Source organism: Chanodichthys erythropterus, chromosome 6 (assembly GCF_024489055.1).
Source record: "Chanodichthys erythropterus isolate Z2021 chromosome 6, ASM2448905v1, whole genome shotgun sequence".
Taxonomy (NCBI): domain Eukaryota; kingdom Metazoa; phylum Chordata; class Actinopteri; order Cypriniformes; family Xenocyprididae; genus Chanodichthys; species Chanodichthys erythropterus.
Window position 1 is genome coordinate 33,125,071 of NC_090226.1, and position 20,264 is coordinate 33,145,334.

General features: G+C 42.2%; 1 protein-coding gene across 1 annotated transcript in view; it reads right to left on the bottom strand.

The window, feature by feature from the left end:
* The window catches only part of rargb (retinoic acid receptor, gamma b), a 47,478-nt gene extending 28,893 nt beyond the window's left edge, over window positions 1-18,585 (bottom strand). Inside the window, exon 1 of the mRNA XM_067387531.1 lies at window positions 18,429-18,585. Within this exon, the coding sequence (XP_067243632.1) occupies window positions 18,429-18,585 (157 nt within the window). The remainder of the gene's footprint in view (window positions 1-18,428) is intronic.
* Between the last annotated feature and the right edge of the window lie 1,679 nt (window positions 18,586-20,264).

Below are 20,264 nucleotides of genomic sequence, written 5' to 3' on the forward strand. Positions count from 1 at the left end.
GAGAGAAGCAGAGCGGCATGAAATTTACACAAACCCACAGCCTATATGATCCACCTCTCCCTCTGCTTTTCCCTTTTCCTCCCCTCATTCAAGAGGACTGAACTCTGAAAGCCAGCCCCAGTGGGGTGCTAACTTCCCCCAAAACTTCTGCCCACCCTCCCTCTCTCTCTCCCTCTATCGTTCACTCACTGTCTCTGGTGCCTGGTTCTCTATGCCTGCCTCACTCTTGTTTATTTCCCACAATTTTCCTAATACTCTGTTGGTTAGACTTTATTTCAACGGTCCAGTTTAAATTCTACTAACTCAGTAAATACATATCAACTAAAGTTACGTTTTACATGACAACAATGTACTCAAAACATTTGCATTTTTGAAAATTTTTGCATACAGATATCAAAATTGGCAAAAAAAAAAATAAAAAAAAAAAATCCCCCTTTTGCACGGATTTGCAGAAATGACAAAAAAAAGCTGTATTCTGCTACCAGACCAGTAGTTGGCAATGTCACTTTGTAAAGAAACACTACACACTTGCACACATACACATTCTTCTACAGAGCAGTGAATACAAACAATCAAGATGCCGAAAGCATCGAGCAAGAGAAGCCTTTACACATGATCCAAGACGAGGAAGAAGAGTCTTATCTAGAGAAACCATCGCTCATTTAAAAAAAAAGTCTTGCACTGCTCTGCGATGCACCACACATTAAGTAATCACAATGGAAAGGTCACGCATGACATAGGCAGAAGTACCGCTGTTGGGGGCGAAAATCTCATTTACTCCTCCAACTTCAAAATCATCTAATCATTGTTGCTTTACCTTTTTTTTGTAAAGGCCGTTTGATTTAGTCTTTGGATCGGTACTTCCGCCTACGTCACACGCGACCTTTCCAATGTGATTACGTAATGCATGGCCCATCGCAGAGCTAGTTTTTTTGGGTTTTTTTTACAAAATGGCAGATGGTTTCTCTAGATAAGAATCTTATTCCTTGTCTGGGATCATGTAGAGCTCTTTGAAGCTGCACTGAAACTGACATTTGGACCTTCAACCCGTTGAACCCCAGTGAAGTCCACTATATGGAGAACAATCCTGGAATGTTTTCCTCAAAAACCTTGATTTCTTTTCAAATGAAGAAAGAAAGACATAAACATCTTGGATGACATGGGGGTGAGTAAAGTGATTAAAGTAATCCTTTCATAAACCAGAGGTGTAACGAGTAGTAAAGAGAGTCTTTGTGTGTTGTGCTTAGTCTTAGAATGTTTTAGCTAGTCGTTAAATGTGTCCCAAGCTTAAATGAACGGTCAAAACACATTAAAAGTTTTAAGCTTTTAATTGTAAATGGTGTCATATAAACTACCCCTAACTCTCATTATAGTATAAGAAGACTGTAGTAGACTGTTAGGTTAGGGTTCAGGTTAGTAGAATTAGGCCCAATCCCATTTCTACCCCTTATTCTTTCCCCTTAGTACTTATTAAGCAAATATTAATGCCTTATTCTGCATGACCTTATTCTAGATTCTTAATCCTACCCAATACCTTAACTTACTAACTATTGATAAGCAGTAAATTAGGAGTTTATTGAGGGAAAAGTCAAGGTTAATAGTTTATACTGTATGTGTTCCCTATACTAAAGTGTTGCATGTTAACAAGTGGAACCTTTTTTTTTTTTTTTTTTTCAGTGCCAGAAGAAAAAGGTAAAAATTTATAAGGATCATTAGTTAACATTAGTTCACTACATTTGTTAACATGAACTAATAATGAACTGCACTTATACAGAATTTATTAATCAAATTATTAATTAAATTATTGTTAATGTTAATTTAAATATTTACTAATATATTATTAAAATCTTGTAAATATTAGTTAATGCACTGTGAACTAACATGAACAAACAATGAACAACTGTATTTTCATGAACTAACATTAATGAAGATTAGTAAATACAGTAACAAATGTATTGCTAATGGTTAGTTTATGTTAGTTAATGCATTAACTAATGTTTAACTAATGAACCTTATTATAAAGTGTTACCAAAAATACTAATCAGTGTTATTTTATATTTGGAAAAATGCAGCACAAACACACTCCATGCTGCCTAAGAGAAATAAAAAAACATTTTTATCAAATTTTTTGTTTGTTTGATTAAAATGCAGCAGTGAAACAATATATTGTACTAAAGAACAGACGTAAAACTTTTACATTCAAAACTTTTTCTGTTGCCCACATTCTTGTTTTGTCAATATCTGTTCGTTTATATATATATATATATATATATATATATATATATATATATATATATATATATATATATATATATATATATATATACAGTAGCCTATTTATGTTTTACATACATTTTTTTCTAAATGTTTTAGCCAAAATACATTACAAATTTTTACAAATTATACAAATTACAGTTTTGCCTGTCATTTTTGTACAACAAATAGTTTGCAAAATGTATTTTTCACTAAAGCTGAACCAAATTTTTAGTTTAACGTTAAACACTCATGCTTTTCTTTCTTTCGCCTGCTTCCCATTTTGTAGACATCTGTTAATCCGCACATACGTTACCCCCTGTTTCACCCCCTACCTTTGCTCTCTCTGCCTCAACATTTTCACCTGTCTTTCAACACGTCCCCCTCCCTCTCTTGCTTTTCTCATTCTCTTGTTCTCCCTCTCTCTCACACACACATACACACACACTCACACACACACACACACACCTCACAGTGACACACAGCAGGGAGCAGCACTGCACAGTCTCAGCCAGTTCTGTTCTCTCCACACCTTGAGGCAATTACACCCCCCTTCAAACACACACACACACACACACACACACACACACACACACACACACACACACACACACACACACACACACACACACACACACACACACACACACACACACACACTCGCAGGCTAAGGCTTGAGGACTGCAGAAAGGAAGGGGGAATGCAGACAGGAAAAGGTGCCCCATTCTGTCTCTTTCTCTCTGTCTCTTTCTCAGGCCCTCCTGCTTTTCATCTATCTGCCAATCATTCCTGTCCATCTGTGCCTCTGCTCCTTTTGTATCTTTTTTTTTTTTTTTTGTATATTGTCTCTGTCTTTCTCCATTGGTGTCAGTGGCTCATCTGCAGGCTTTTTACTGCCGAGCACTGGCGTCATGGGATGCCCAGACAAACCGAACAAAACCTACTCTGTTCAAACAGCTCGCTCTTCTTCCAGCGAGGAACATAAACCTGGCCCTCATAGTTTGTGGTCAGAGCTACACAGCATTTGGGTTTGGATTTCTGACTGCATGTGTGCTGGATTTGCTTGTATTGGAATGTGTGGTTCCTTGGGGGTCTGTAGTGTGTGTGTGTGTGTGTGTGTGTGTGTGTGTGCTGGTCATGAATTGTAATCTGACCCTCAAGGGGGAAAACAGTCTTTCCTGCATTACAGGGCACTTATGTACACATACAAACATTTGCAAATGTGCAATTAAGTATATTTGCATTGATAATAAATCTGCAAAAAGTCTGCTCAAAGGAGAAGTTCATTTAAAAAAAAAATTACAAAGCTATCATATTATTTCAGAAGACTTACACTGTAAAAAAAAAAAAAAAAAATTAAGATTTTCAAAATTGTAAAGAAAACAATTTACTAGAGGAAGTAAATTTACTAACAATTTCACATACCTAAAAGTGCATTGTATCAAGTGATCAATTTAAATGGTATTACACTCTAAAAAATGCTGGGTTAAAAACAACCCAAGTTGGGTTGAAAATGGACAAACCCAGCAATTGGGTTGTTTTAACCCAGTGGTTGGGTTAAATGTTTGCCCAACCTGCTGGGTAGTTTCATTTAAACCAACTATTATTTAAAAATTGCTATATGGCTAGCTTAAAATGAACCCAAAATAGTTGGGAAATTAAAAACCAGATGCAATTAGAGACAACAATAATAGACAAAAGGTGAATGTTTATTAATAAGCTTTAATATTTTATTAATATAAATTTAATAGTTTATTAATATAAATTTATTAATAAGCTATTTAATAAATGTTTATTGTTTAATAATTATTCATTGAACATTAATAAATGTTCATTTCCAACATACTTTGGGTTAATTTTAAATTAAGCAATACAGTAATTTTTAAACAATAGTTGAGTTAAATAAAACTACCCAGCAGGTTGGGCAAACATTTCACCCTACCGCTGGGTTAAAACAACCCAATTGCTGGGTTTGTCCATTTTCAACCCAACTTGGGTTGTTTTTAACCCAGCATTTTTTAGAGTGTACATAGTTATTACATAATAGATAAAAACACCGGTTACACTTTATTTTAAGGTGACGTTGTTACAGTGTAATTACACAGATAAGTACTGTGTAATATTAATTAAAGCTGCAGTCCATAAGTTTTGCCTCTTTGTCGCCATCTCTGTTTGAAACATGCAATTGCAGTTATTTGCGGAATTATCATCTTTACATGGGTTGTGCATCGGCTCAGCTCCTCAGTGCAAATTAATCTAATGTTTTAAGGAGAATGTGTGGCTGTCAGTCACCACATCGGTTTGGATACTATACTTTGGAATCACAGATTGTAGTCTTGGAAGTATGACGAAAATAAGAAAATGTAATTTGAACAAGTATGTAACATGTTTGCCACTTTTGTTCTAAACAACTGAGGAAAAAAAAAACATTACAATAAATCGTGCTACAATGGTGATTCAATCTAACGATCGCTTAGCTCATATCACATCAAACCGTGCAAATTATTATTATTGTTATATTTTGTTCTCAAATTGTTAATGTTAACAACATCAGCTACTACTATGTGTATTTAGTGTATTTCTTCACAGTCTAATCTCTAACATTAATTTGTCAGACCATACAATCCGCCATCAAAATGATGTTTAATTATTGCAGCTGCTGTGAGAAAAGGCTATAAATGATCCGTCACCTGCAGCATCCTCACATGATATAGTCTACCAGCTGGGACTCCTTCATGTAAACAGACGTGACGTAATGACGCAAAGACAAACAGCGGCCAGGGGCATAACCACCATAAACACTGAGGGAGATAAGTTCTCCCCAATAATTTGAAATGGCCAAATTGTCACCCCCAATATGTGAATTCTTGCACTGCTCTGCTGCACTTCATTATGCGGCGCTCTGTATGATGTTACAGGTTTAAAAGTTACATTTTTAGTCTGGTCTGCCTTGGTGGTCTAACAGCTCTCGTCAATGTCAAAATGATTGTAATGGCCAATCAAATCAAAGTAGGCGGGGGTTTAAGCTTCAGTTTAACATTGAAAGAGTGAGGTAAGATAAACAGCGAAACATTTAAAACGTCAACTGTTTTACGATAGTATGTTAAATGACCGACACTAACATCCAGTGATGTAAACTTCTCAAATTTTTTCTCAAATATGGCCGTTTTGAATTGAAAAATTGATTCATGTAATTCCTAACCGAGTATGACAAGACCAGAAACATTTTAGACATATTAGGCATACAAATAAAAGTGCATGTGGGCATATTTGAATGCAAATTAATGCAAATATTATTTGCAAATAGTTCAAATTGATTATTTCTCAACCTAGAATTTCCTTCACTGTTTTATTTCTTTATTCTTTATAAAAATTGGTCCCCCCCAGTGTTCAAGACATGGTTACGGCATTGACATTGGCATGCTCGAATTTACCGTGGAAACAGTACAACTCTTATTATAAAAAATTATTACAAGCTTACCGTTGTGAATCGGGCTGAGGTAAGGAGATGGTTTTGAACACTGGCTGGTCATGTACTTGCTCAAAAATTGAATTTGGATCATTATTAATCCCCCCTTAGGCCTGGGGATTGGTTTAGGGTTAGTTACTTGTAATTATGCAGAATTTACTGTTATTACTACAGTAAGTATGTAACATGTGTAACTATGTCATCTTAAAATAAAGTGTTACCAAAACACCTATATATAAAGTGGAACCCCAAATTATTTTCAGGTAATATTCTTTCACATGACCAGGAAAAGAGCAGCGTGAACATTCTGCTAAACATTTCCTTTTGTGTTCCACGCAAGAAACATCAATGGACGTTCGGAATTTTAAATGCTGTTGGAATTTTTGGGCGAACTATTCCTGTAACTGAACAAACAGAAAGATTCATGCACAGCTTGACAAACGCTACTGGCATAAAAGCGCTCGACTCGCTCCTGTTTTAATGTCAGTAAGTCATGCCAGCTAACTTGTGATGGGACGGTTTCCCTGCAGCATGTGCAAAAGCCGGCTGATCTCTATCACCATCCACTCTTTGTTCCTTTCTTTCTTCGGTGTTGAACAAACTAAGTAGATAATCCCATATAACTTTGCAATCTTTGTTTTATTCAAATGAGTTTACTAGAATTCTCCATCATGCAAACATTCAATCACTACTTCCAATATCTCTCTCTCTCTGTCTCTCTCACACACACACACACACACACACATACACACACACCACTGGTGGTTTAAAGAATTGGGCCAAACCCCAGAAATTCCACTCCAATTCTATATAAATAAATAACGAGGCACAATGTGGAGTTTGTGCTTTCACAGCCTCAGTCCTGCAGTAACCTCTGCATTTGGCCATCCTCTGCCTTGCTCTTAAAACAAGAAGAATTTGCCATTTGTTTCAAATGCTACCTCTTTTTTCATCAAAGTTTCTGCATTTCTGAAACCAGAAGCTCCACCAGATTCCCAGATTTAGTGTGTGTGTGTGTGTGTGTGTGTGTGTTGTATGGTAGATGCAGTCCATTTTGTGCACATGCTACTATTTGTAGTGAGAATGCGAGATTACATACTTCAGTGTGATTGATTAGTAGTCCATATTTCCCATTGCTTTCAAAAATATTTTTAGAGAGAAAAAAAAAAAACCTTCATAATCACATAATGAAAGAAGTCAACTAATGATGTCATTGAACTAATATACCATATTTGTCCTGTGGGGGCAGTAGAGCTACAGAAGAGTGACTTGTATCATCAAAGTCCCTTTCAAGGAAAGTCTGTTCACTCGGCGGCCATATTTGCAACACCTCCGGGCAGCTATTTAGGGCATCCAAGACCAAATCCTATCAGCTTGAATGGGAGATTCCTGAAATCTCAAAAACTGCTTGCTGAATTTACAATTAAATAACATATGTCATACTAGCAACAAAATCTGACATGAACTGTCCCATAAATGTTGTTTCATATGCTTAAATAGCATTAAAATACTAGCTTAATAGCCTATTTTTCAGGCTGGAGCGGCTGATGCGCATGTGTAGGCATCAGTGTGTGTCTCAGAACACTACTGTTTCTACTACTGTTTCTACTGTTTCTACTGCGGGACTTATTCAGCCATATTGTCCCATTCATATGAGTGCACCATATTTGTATATCTACAGTCTTTGGTATTATGTAATTTTATACTTTTAAAAACATTATATTTAACATTTTGCATTGGTGCAAATGCAATATTTTAAATATTAAATGTTGCATTTATAATTTTTTCATACTCTATATTTCACAAGAACAGGGTAAGAACTGATATCTCAAATTTCGACTAAATTTTTAGCTGTAAAGAACTCACAGGTTTCCGATGCAAACTAAGCGTGCAAACTGTACTGGATTTTACTCCGTGTTCGTCTGACATTTTAGGATGTTTCATCTGAAGCTAATAAAAAAGTAAAGTGGTCTTTTATGTACAGTTAATAGAGTTGCTGTCAGTACTGATGCTGAATAATGTTTCAGTGCTGATGTCATGAGCTGGAAGAAGGATAGTTGAGTATTCCTTCACTTCAACAGCTTCTGTGCCAACATCGTAGAAATTGCAGCAAACATTTCAGAGACCAAACCTCTGGCCTGAAAGCATTGGAGAATCTGTATATATAAAGATAAAACTGTACTTACATACTAATCACATTTACAAAGCAGGATATTTATTTTACCAAATTACTCTTAATATGTCTATAATTATTTCTTAAAGGATTAGTTCACTTCAATGTTAAAATTTCCTGATAATTTACTCACCTCCATGTCATCTAACATGTTTATATCTTTCTTTCTTCATTCAAAAAGAAATGAAGGTTTCTGAGAAAAACATTCCAGGATTTTTCTCCATATAGTGGACTTCACTGGATTGAAGGTCCAAATGTCAGTTTCAGTGCAGCTTCAAAGAGCTCTACATGATCCCAGATGAGGAATAAGAGTCTTATCTAGAGAAACCATCGCTCATTTTCTAAAAAAACGTAAACATTTCTATACTTTTTAACCACAAATGCTCGTCTTGCAGCTGCTCTGCGATGTGCCACGCATTACGTAATCATGTTGGAAAGGTCACGCTCATGACATTTCTCTAGATAAGACTCTTATTCCTCGTCTGGGATCATGTAGAGCTCTTTGAAGCTGCACTGAAACTGACATTTGGACCTTCAACCCATTGAACCCCAGTGAAGTCCACTATATGGAGAAAAATCCTGGAATGTTTTCCTCAAAAACCTTAATTTCTTTTCCACTGAAGAAAGAAAGACATGAACATCTTGGATTACATGGTGGTGAGTAAATGATCAGGAAATTATAATTTTGAACTTATCCTTTAATATTTATACAGCATGTATAAACAGGTTTATGCAAATTTTCTGTGTACCTACTACATTTGCTATGTGTATTAAACTACGAGAGCACACTGCCTGGAATAACGTTTCCCACAATGCACTCCATTTCCAGAGTCATGAATGAACCAGAAAATAAACAACCATTTTTATTGCAAAAAATGATCTGCAGTGTAAGGAGGTGCACAGCAAACATTTATATTATTACATACTGCAAACTGTTTCACATACTATTTTTAAAAATGGTGAGCAATATATAGATAGTGGTAAGCTACTATTTTAGAAGCTATAATGAAACATCAAAAACTTTTAAAATTTCCAAATAACCATATAGATCAACTCCAGAACACCATGAATTTTATTATGTGGTTATGGTTATGGTATTCATAATTTGGTCTTTAATAAGAAAAGAGTCTTTGTTGAAGCTAAGATGCTGCCAAAAGCCACTGAACAAACTTGGCCTGAAACACGCTCTACTCAAATACATTAAAGCTTTTATAGACAACTTGAATTTTGCATTGTTGCATTATGCAATATGTTAGATGTATACCTTACAAGCTATTTCTACCTGATTTAATGCAAAAATTGGTATAAATTTATGTATTAAAAATAATATTTTTTAAGATTTAAACTAGTTAATTTAGATATTACATTTTAGGTTTGTATTTTTCATAATACTGAGGTTTCTTACAGCCACAGAAATAACGCATGTTACGGTACTGCAAGCTTGCAACGGGTTAGATCATTATTTGTGCCTGTATTGCATATGTTCATAAGTCTCTGGGCTTATTTTTAAGATGGTGAAGGTTTTAAAACACTCTGTTGAGTACGATGCAAACAATCGACTGATCGCCCGTCTAGCCCTTCTGTCTCTCTCTGTCTGTTTTTCTGCATGTTCCCACTCTGAAAGAAGAAAGGATAGATTGAGGGATGGGTAGATGTTATCTCTTATTAAATGGAGCTAATGGAGCTAATGGAGCGTCTGTGTATGAAGGCACCACATAATGAGATCACACAGGGCTGTTATAGCACGGCTACATTACATTTGCTACTTTTTGTCTCTAATGAAAACACAATATGAATGCAGTATTCCAGGTAAAAATACGTCAAACATCCCATGACCTCTATGTGACTTCCTGTGTGTTTTTGTTGTGTATTCTTTGTTCAGTTTGATGCCGTTGTTTCGTACTCTTTCACTTTTTTCTGGCTATAAATGGACATTTGTGTTTAATGAAAGGATTTGAATGAGTGTGTGTGTGTGTGTGTGTGTGTGTGTGTGTGTGTGTGTGCGTGCGTGCGTGCGTGCGTGTGTGTGTGTGTGTGTGTGTGTGTGGGCAGGATTATTCCAGGAGGTTGTGACTGTTTGATACAGCGGATGAGCATGTCTGAACACGACCACCATCCAGAACAAACCCTGAATCACACCAGCTAACAGAGCTGAACAAATTCAAATCATACTTTACTGGAATAATCTTATATATTAGCCTCATATACATATATATATATATATATATTTTTTTTTTTTTTGCACAGTCAGAAACAAAAAATGATTCAGACGTTTTGATATTTTTGATATTATTTTTACTAGTGGATGCAGGACACTATAGTTCATTTATGTAAGTATGCATGTAAACTGTGACATATTATACTCAAAAAATCTTCACACAGTGGACTACCAGTAAAATTGATAAAAAATTTATTCAGACACATAATTACGATTCATTTTTTTCAGACACAGATTAAGTCTGAGATCTTGTCATATTTTATTACCATTTTTTTTAAACTATAGTGAATAAACTGTATTAATGAATGAAATGATCAAGGTGTCTGAATAAATTTTGGTTTGACTGTATGTACTTTAAGTCAAAAGTTTGGAATAATTAAGATTTTTATTGTTTTTGAAAGAAGTCTCTTCTGGCTGCATTTATTTGATCAAAAATACAGTAAAAACAGTAATATTGTTAAATATTACAATTTAACAACTGTTTTCTATGTGAATATATTGTAAAATGTAATTTATTCCTGTGATCAAAGCTGAATTTTCAGCATCGTTACTCCAGTCTTCAGTGTCACATGATCCTTCAGAAATCATTCTAATATGCTGATTTGCTTCTCAAAATTAATTTCTTATAATTATCTATGCAAATTTTGCAAATACAGCAATGTAGTATATGGGTCAATGACGTGACGGGTAAGTTGTTGGCCTTATAATAAAAAAAATCAAAGATATGACATCCAAAGTATGTAAGGTAGTACAACTAGATGTCTTTTAATGAATCCAAAAGGTTTTAATTATATTTCTCTTTTATTGATTCCATATAAAGGATTGCTTCATATAAAGGTATTTTAAAGATTTTGAAGTGTCAAAAGGTCATTCGGTTTAACCGTCCAAAGGCCAGTACAGCCATTTCATTTGTGATTAAAATATCTTAAAAATGTAATAAATGTATATATTTTTATTCTGGCATGATTTTATATAACATCATATATCAACATAGTGCAAAATGGTATTAAAATTATCTGTAGAATTCGTTGCTTTGTTATGAGAAAGAATGTCTGGAAAAATGAATTTCATTGATGTCATTTGGAGTAAACAATATAACGGGACCATTTTAGATCAAGTCATGTGGTCAATATCATGTGACAGGAAGTGACATCATTCAGACACCTGCACAGGACCACATGGTCATGAAGTAAAGTAACTCTCTCTTAACTATTTGAAAAATTCATATTTTCACTTGATCATACGCATGTCCCGAAACATCAGGTCATTACAACCGCAATAAATCATGAAAAATGCTGTAATATTTTAAAAACTTGTACTAAATATAAAATGTTTGATTGTCCTTTAGGTAGATATCAGCCTGTTAGCATTGTTTGAAAATATTGTCATTCGGTATAACTAAAAGTGTCATTCGGTAAAACCGAAATTTTGGTTAAACTGAATGACTTTTTTGGTGACAAATTTTGTCCATCTTGTAAAATATGACAAAAGCAGTGTTAACTGGTTATAAAAACCACATAATCTCATTGTTAACACTTAATAAAAATGAATTATATCTTCATTATATTTTTTTACACTTAAAAATCATCAACGACCCATACAGTTTTTGCTACTTAAAATTTTTGTAGAAAACGTCTCGGTTACGTATGTAACCCTCGTTCCCTGAAGGAGGGAACGGAGACGTACGTCAGTAGTGACCGACGAATTGGGATATCGCTTAGAGAGCCCTATCATCTTCGTGTAAACTAAAACAAGCCAATGGAATTGGCGTGCGATATTTGCATAATGCGCACCGCCCCCGTCAGGTGTATATAAATAGGAAGCAGATGCAATCGCACTCTGTTTTTCGCTGAGGAGACAACTGGTGTCCGCGCTACAGCGAGGGTACAGAAACTGTGGCGACGGGACGTACGTCTCCGTTCCCTCCTTCAGGGAACGAGGGTTACATACGTAACCGAGACGTTCCCCTTTCAGTCGGTCACGTTCGACGTACGTCAGTAGTGACCGACAATTCAGGATCCCAACTAAAGCGCCACAGTTACGAAACCCCTTCCAGTGCCCAGCGCAAGTTCAGCCGCCCATAGCACCGGCTGGCGGTGAAGGGGCGAGCTTACACGAGAGAGTCTACTGCTGTCTACCACTACCCACTAAGTAAACTAGACACACTGGGAAAGCGAACCCGAAGGGACGCTGCGGAGACCACTACCTACCCAATGGGGGAGGAGTTTACGTGGGAATACACATATGGACTGGCCCGGGGGCAGTACGCATATGGAGTCCCTGGGATGGCTCCACCTGGTTAGGGGGAGACTCATCTGACAGGTGACAGCAGAGCTGGCTCTGCTAAGGGAAAGACACGGACTCGGCCCGTAGGGGAGTTTTAAACCTTGGAAAATACACATATGGGACCGCTCACGTAGAGGGGTCACGATATATGGGCCCCAGCCAACAGACAGCATCAGCGACGGATGTAGGCCTGGCATCAGACACTCCGCAATGTCCGAGCCGAAGGGGGAGGCGGAGGAACTCGACGGGGTTCGCCAAGCGGGGAACACGACTGGAGAGAAAGTATGCACGTATCCGGCCAGTGGCGGGAATGGCATTGCAAGCCGACACTTAGAGTGGGTACAACACGTCTACCGACTAGTGGATGCGAGTACACGTGAGGATACCGGCTCTACACGTAGGCTATAAAACCTAGCGAACGTGTTAGGTGTCGCCCAGCCCGCAGCTCTACAGATATCTGTCAGCGAGCGCCATGAGCCAGCGCCCAGGAAGAGGCCACCCCTCTGGTGGAGTGGGTTCTCAACCCGAGCGGGCAAGGCACGCCCTGGGATTCGTACGCCAAGGCGATGGCATCCACTATCCAGTGGGCCATCCTCTGCTTGGAGACAGCCTTTCCCTTCTGCTGGCCTCCGTAACAGATGAAGAGCTGATCTGAGGTCCTGAGGCTTCGCGTTCTGTCACGTAAACGCGCAGAGCGCGGACGGGACAGAGCAAAGCTAGGGCTGGGTCTGCCTCCTCCGAAAGCAGCGCTTGCAGGTTCACTACCTGATCTCTGAAGGGAGTGGTAGGAACCTTGAGCACGTATCCAGGCCGGGGTCTCAGGATGACGTGAGAATCACCGGGCCCGAATTCTAGGCACGTTTCGTCGACCGAAAAAGCATGCATATCAGATCGTGTTTCCCCAGGGACTTACCCACAACTGCATGGTGATGTGCGGCAATAGCGGCAACATGCACCTAGAGGGTGGAGGGAGACAGCCTTCGCTCCAACCCATCTTGCAGAAAAGGAAAGCACGGATCCGACCCGAACATGATCGGGGGTCCTCTCGGCGAGAGCGCACCATTCGACGAACAGGTTCCACTTCAACGGATAGAGATTCCTAGTGGAAGGAGCTCTAGCGGAAGTGAAGGTGTCTACAACCGCTTGCGGAGATCACTCAGAACCTCCGCATCCCGTCCAGGGACCACACGTGGAGGTTCCACAGATCGGGACGCGGGTGCCACAGGGTGCCCCGTCTCTGAGTCAGGAGGTCCTTCCTCAGAGGAATCGGCCAGGGAGGGGCTGTCGCGAGGAGGATGAGGTCTGAGAACCAGGTCCGAGTGGGCCAGTATGGAGCCACTAACAGAACCTGCTCCCCGTCCTCCCTGACCTTGCACAGGAGTTGTGCGAGAAGGCTCACTGGGGGAAACGCATATTTGCGCAGACCCGGGGGCCAGCTGTGTGCCAGGGCATCCGTGCCGAGCGTGCCGCCGGTCAGGGAATAAAACCACTGGCAGTGGGCAGTTTCTGGGGAGGCAAACAGGTCTACCTGAGCCTCGCCGAAATGCTGCCAAATCAGCTGAACCGCCTGGGGGTGGAGCCGCCACTCGCCCGCAAGTGGAGGCTGCCGTGACAGCTCGTCGGCTGCACGGTTGAGCACACCTGGGACATGAGTGGCCCGAAGGGACCTCAGAATGCTTCTGACTCCACAACAAGAGATGGCGGGCGAGTTGCGACATGCGACGGGAGCGTAGACCACCCTGACGGTTGATGTACGCAACGGCCGCAGTGCTGTCTGAGCGGACTAGAACGTGCTTGCCTGACAACAGCTTCTTGAAGCGGGCCAACGCAAGACGTACCGCTAGCAACTCGAGGCAATTGATATGCCAATGCAGCTGAGGCCCCGTCCAAAGACCTGCCACTGCATGCCCGTTGTACGTGGCCCCCCATCCCGTAGCAGAGGCATCTGTGGAGACCACAGCATGCCTGGACACTTGTTCGAGGGGTACTCCGGCCCGCAGGAACGAAGGGTCCGACCACCGGACAAGGGTGCGGCGGCAGCTCGGTGTCACGGGGACACGGAGCGTGCCGCACTGCCACGCCCATCTCGGGACCCGGCCGCGGAGCCAGTGTTGAAGCGGTCTCATATGAAGCAATCCGAGCGGCGTGACCGCGGCTGCAGATGCCATATGCCCCAGGAGCCTCTGAAAATCTTTCAGTGGAGCCGCTGTCCTGCGCTTGAGCGAACTCAGGCAGTTCAACACCGACTGGACGCGCGCCTCGGTGGACGCGCAGTCCGTGCAACCGAGTCTAGCTCGAGACCGAGATAAGAGATCCTCTGCCCGGGGGCGAGTTTGCTCTTGTCCCAGTTGACCCGAAGACCCAACCGGCTGAGGTGAGCTAAAACCATGTCCCTGTGTTCGCACAACTGCTCTCGCGAGCTGGCCAGGATCAGCCAGTCGTCGAGATCGTTGAGAATACGACGCCCTGTTCCTTGAGGGAACAATGGCCGCCTCCGCAACCTTCGTAAAGACGCGGGGGTGACAGGGCCAGCCCGAAGGGTAGGACTTTGTACTGATATGCCCGACCCTCGAACGCAAACCGGAGGAAGGGTCTGTGTCGAGGCAGAATCGAGACATGAAAGTACGCGTCCTTCAGGTCTATTGCTGCAAACCAATCCCGGGGACGGACGCATTCGAGAATGCGCTTCTGCGTGAGCATCTTGAACGGCATCTTGTGAAGGTACCGGTTCAGGACGCGCAGATCCAGGATTGGCCGTAGCCCACCGCCCTTTTTCGGTACAATGAAGTAGGGGCTGTAGAACCCCGACTTCATATCGGCTGGAGGGACCGGCTCGATTGCATCCTTCGCCAGCAGGACAGCAATCTCCGCCCGGAGAACAGGTGCACTGTCCAACGACACCTGAGTGAAGTGGACACCCCTGAAAACCGGGGGACGCCGGGCGAACTGAATCGCATAGCCGAGTCTGACAGTGCGAATGAGCCAGCGGGACGGGCTGGGAAGCGTGATCCACGCCTCCAGACTCCGAGCCAGCGGGACCAAAGGCACCACAGACGCACCGGGGGTGGGGCAGCAAGGCAGAGAAGGACCCGACTCGGACGGCATGGAAGCGGCCCGGAGTGAGGTCGGACTCTGCGAGGCAGCAGTGCGAATGGGAGACGGCGCACGGGACGCGGTCTGCGCCATCACACTGCCGCCTACTGGCGGAATGGGAGGGGTTGCGAGTGGCGGCGGGGCCTGGCACACTGGCGAACGCGCCCTCCTGTGACCTGGAGTTTGAGGAAACTGCTCTTTTTGTGGCAAAGTGGGTACCGCTGGACTCCGGAGAGCCAGCGGCGGTAGATAGACAGCCGCCACAAAATCCCCCCGGCCCTCCTCCGGGGGTGGGAGGCAGATGGAATACTCTCCCAAAGGGCAGGAACCTTCCGCTCCAGGTCGCCCGTCTCCGGGCCGAGTTTTCCCCGACCGCTTGCCACCTGGTTGGCAGAGACGGGCTGGGCACCACGTCTGCGACCGGCACCCTGCTGTTTGGCTGGTGTAGGCTGCTGCTTTGCCAACTTAGCAGGGGCGGAGGAAGACGCAGGCGGGCGCCCTCGGCGACGAGCGGGCTGAGGCTGAGCCACGGGCGGCTGGGTGGAGGCAGCAGCGGACCGCCGTGGCATGACATGTCTGATAGCCTCAACCTGCTTCTGTGCAGCGGAGAACTGTTGGGCACAGCTCTCCACCGCGTCGCCGAAAAGGCCGACCGGAGACACGGGGGAATCCAGGAACCGGCGTTTGTCGGTCTCCTCATGTCTGCCAAGGTCAGCCAGAGGTGGCGTTGCTGGGCTACCAGAGTAGACATCGCCTGGCCAACAGAACGCGCTGTCACCTTCGTTGCCCGGAGGGCAAGGTCAGTGGCAGCGCGCAGCTCCCCAAGCAGCTGTTGGTCAGGACCTTCCTGGGGCATCTGCGACAGCGCTTTTGCCTGATAGACCAGCAAAGGGCCATCGCGTGCAGGGCAGTGGCAGCCTGCCCACAGGCACTGTAAGCTTTCTCAGTCAGACCGGCTGAGAATTCACAGGCCTGGGACGGGAGACGCGGCTTACCGCGCCAGCCAGCGGCCGTGGGACACAACTGCGTCGCAACAGACCGCTCGACTGGCGGGATCCTCGCGTACCCCCTGGCTAGCCCGCCGTCCAGGGAGGTGAAGGCGGACAAGGAACCAGGCCCTGTACGAGCCCCGTGCGAGCTTGCCAAGACCTGGTCACCTCATCGTGTACCTCCGGGAAGAAAGGCATTGGGGCGGGACGCTGGATTTGACCAGCGCGACCCCCCCCCAAGTACCAATCGTCCAACCGAGATGGGCCGGGACAGGGTGGAGGGTTCCACTCAAGCCCGACGCACAAGGCGGCCCGGGAGAGCACAGCCGTGAGCTCGGGATCCGACTCGGGCAACGCTACCGTCCCGGGCGGCAGCGCGTCCGAATCCTCCCCCGAGGACTCAGGCCCTAACCTTCCGATGCAGCGATCGACATCCGATCCGCCGCCGGCACACCAAAGGTAACGGCTGGACAGTCCGTAGAGGGCCCAGCGGAAACCAACGGTGGCACGATGGGTTGCGGTGCTGATGAGGCGGCAGGGGCCCGAGGAGCGTTTCCGCTCGGCGGGGAAGCCCTGACCGTAATCCTCAGGTCACCCTTCCCATACAGCGCCGTACCGTCATTCCGGTTCCCGGGGCCGGAAAAAAACGGTCGTACGCGGCATAGGAGAGGGACCCCCGCTTCCTGAGACTTCAGGAAGGAGAGTCTCGACCTCAGCATCGCGATAGTCATGTTCCCGCAATGGGAACATGAACCATCCACAAAAGCTGCTTCAGCGTGCAGAATGCCCAAACACGAGATGCAACGATTGTGCCCATCGGCAGGGACCAGGAACGACCGCACCCATTAACGCACAGACGAAATGACATACTGTCAGGGTTCGTCTGTAAAGCTCTTTTAGAAGGGGAAGTCAACTCACTCGTGCTGAAGCACCCAGGGAGCGACGCGATGTGTCAGGTACACCACTCCCTGACACACCGAGGAACCGGCCCAAATCGCTACACACGCACACACTCTTTTGTGTTGCTGTGAAAACAGCAGTTTTCGAGCTTATAGCTCAGCTCCTCGGAGACTCGCGGCCTCGCTGAACGTGCCCTTTCACCAGCACTGAAAGCTCGCTGTAAATCCTCTTCTGAGGCAATGTTTTAGCATAAAACAACGAAGAAAGGAGTCTTCTAAAACAGGACACCAGTGAATGGCTCCGAAGCGAAAGACAGAGTGCGATTGCATCTGCTTCCTATTTATATACACCTGACGGGGGCGGTGCGCATTATGCAAATATCGCACGCCAATTCCATTGGCTTGTTTTAGTTTACACGAAGATGATAGGGCTCTCTAAGCGATATCCCAATTCGTCGGTCACTACTGACGTACGTCGAACGTGACCGACTGAAAGGGAACTATGATAGACTACATTCAAAAGTTTAGAGGAAAGAAAGAAAGAAAGAAAGAAAGAAAGAAAGAAAGAAAGAAAGAAAGAAAGAAAGAAAGAAAGAAAGAAAGAAAGAAAGAAAGAAAGAAAGAAAGAATTTTATTAATACTTAACACTAACAAAGATGCATTAAATTGATCAAAAGTGACAGTAAAGTTGTTTATAATGTTTTAAAAGATTTCTATTTCAAATAAATTCAATGCTTTTGAATTTTATATTCATCATAGAATCCTGTATTACAGTTTCCACAAAAATATTAAACAACAGAACAACAGTGATAATCATAATAATAATAATAGGAATCATTATAAATAATTGAGCACTACATTCAACATATTAGAATAATTTCTGAAGGATCATGTGACACTGAAGAAAATATGAAAACAATATCAACACCAATCAAGGGCAACATAATAAAGGAAGAAATACATGTTTGGGGCACTGCAGACACAAGATATTCGTTTCAGTGTGTGTAGTTATTATTCAAAAGATTGGGTTATTCTGAAAGCTACTTACACAGAGCTGCCATCTCTTTGGGAAGGTCCGCCCCAAATCGTCCAAAGAGGCTGCCATTGGCCAGAAGATCAAAGGGGGAGTGGTTTCGCATTGAACTGAAGGCAAAGGGGTAGAACCCTGTCATATGACTCACAGGCCTCTCCCTATTGGTTGCCATTTTTATGATGGCGCTCCTCCAGAGTCGAAAGATGGTCCAATGTTGCTATGGTTGAGATGGTGAATTATCGGTCTCCTATTTATCTCACTTCTCACTTTGGCAATTTTTATAAAAGGAATTCTCTTACTAAACTCTGTGAGCTAATCGTAAATCCATTCTAAACTTTTGTTGGTTTGTGTAGCACTGATTTGGAGGGATGATGAACTCAAGTGATCCAAAATTGATGTACAATTATAAAATCCAACAGGTGCCTGTAGAAAAACACAAGAGGGGGAAAAAAGTCTTTAAACTTTATTTATTTTTATTATTATTTTTTTTTTTTAAGCATGATCATCTAGTAAATTGACCACAATGCACTATTTACAACAGTTCAACACACATGCTTTCTCATAAAATTCCTGAGATTCAAACATCAGAGAGAAGACTTATACAATACTGGACATTATTACCATATAAAGCAGAATAATGCAGATTTTGAACTGTCTGTATCTGAATCTGACAGATCTGAGATCAGTGGTTTGTGGATGGTGGTGCAGAGTGCAAAATGCCTCTTTTCGGTTGCTCTCCTCTACATCAGAGTGGAAAAATAGAAATTTGTCTATAAAATATGCCATCTACAGCTGTTGCTAAATTCATAAATTGTATACATACTCTTTAGTCACTGCTGCTGTGCATTGTATGGGATGTTGCAACCTGAATGCCAAAAAAAATAAAAATAAATAATAATAATAATAATAATTCTGATCTGACTGTTCAGATTGAAAGACATTTCCAAGAATCTGAAATTGCAATCTGATTTCAGACCACATATGAATGTGGTTTGGAATGGCTTTGTAAAAGCCAGATTTCATGTGGTTTTCTGCTGTTTGGACTGTAAACAACTATAAATGGATTGAGCCAGATAAGCCTTAAAAAAAAATATTTCTGCATGCGTGAGCAAAGACTTTTTTGCTAATATATTTGTCATTTAGATGCTAAAATGGCAGGGTTGGGTATAAACAATGCAGGCTGAACCCGAACCCACTTTTCTAGCCTTGAGCACCATCCCTACGTCTGATGCCTACTTCTACTTAAAGGCACAATATGTGAGATTTTTGGATTAAAATATCCAAAAACAGTATTATATATTTTGTTGACTTGTGTACTTACATTATCCCAAATGTTTCCAAGAATGTTTAAATCCAGAGAAATAAGCAATTTTAACCAGGACAGTGACTGTGTCCGTACATAGCCTATCAGTGACATTATACCTGCGTTACCCTCGATTTCCGGTTTTATTTTGTAGAAACTATGGAAACACCAAAGATGCTTTAATATATTATACATTTTATTATACAGGTGAGCAACAGTTTGGATACATTTATAGACAGAAAACTATTCATTGTTATATAACGCAACACATTTAGTCTTATTGTCTGAATCTCATTTTCTTGATTATATTAAAGACCCCCTGTGGTGAAAATCAAACTTTTAATGTTGTTTATATATCCATGTGGTGTTTTTAATATGCTTGAAGACAAAGCATGTGCAAGTTCATATGTCAACACCATTGCTGAGTATTTTCTCCTTAAATCTGCAGTGATCTAAAGACCGTTTCAAATAAACGTAGTTTGAAATCGCTGGTGTTTCTGATGTCACAAAATGCCTTGTAACCAATCACATCAACGTGTGATCGTCGA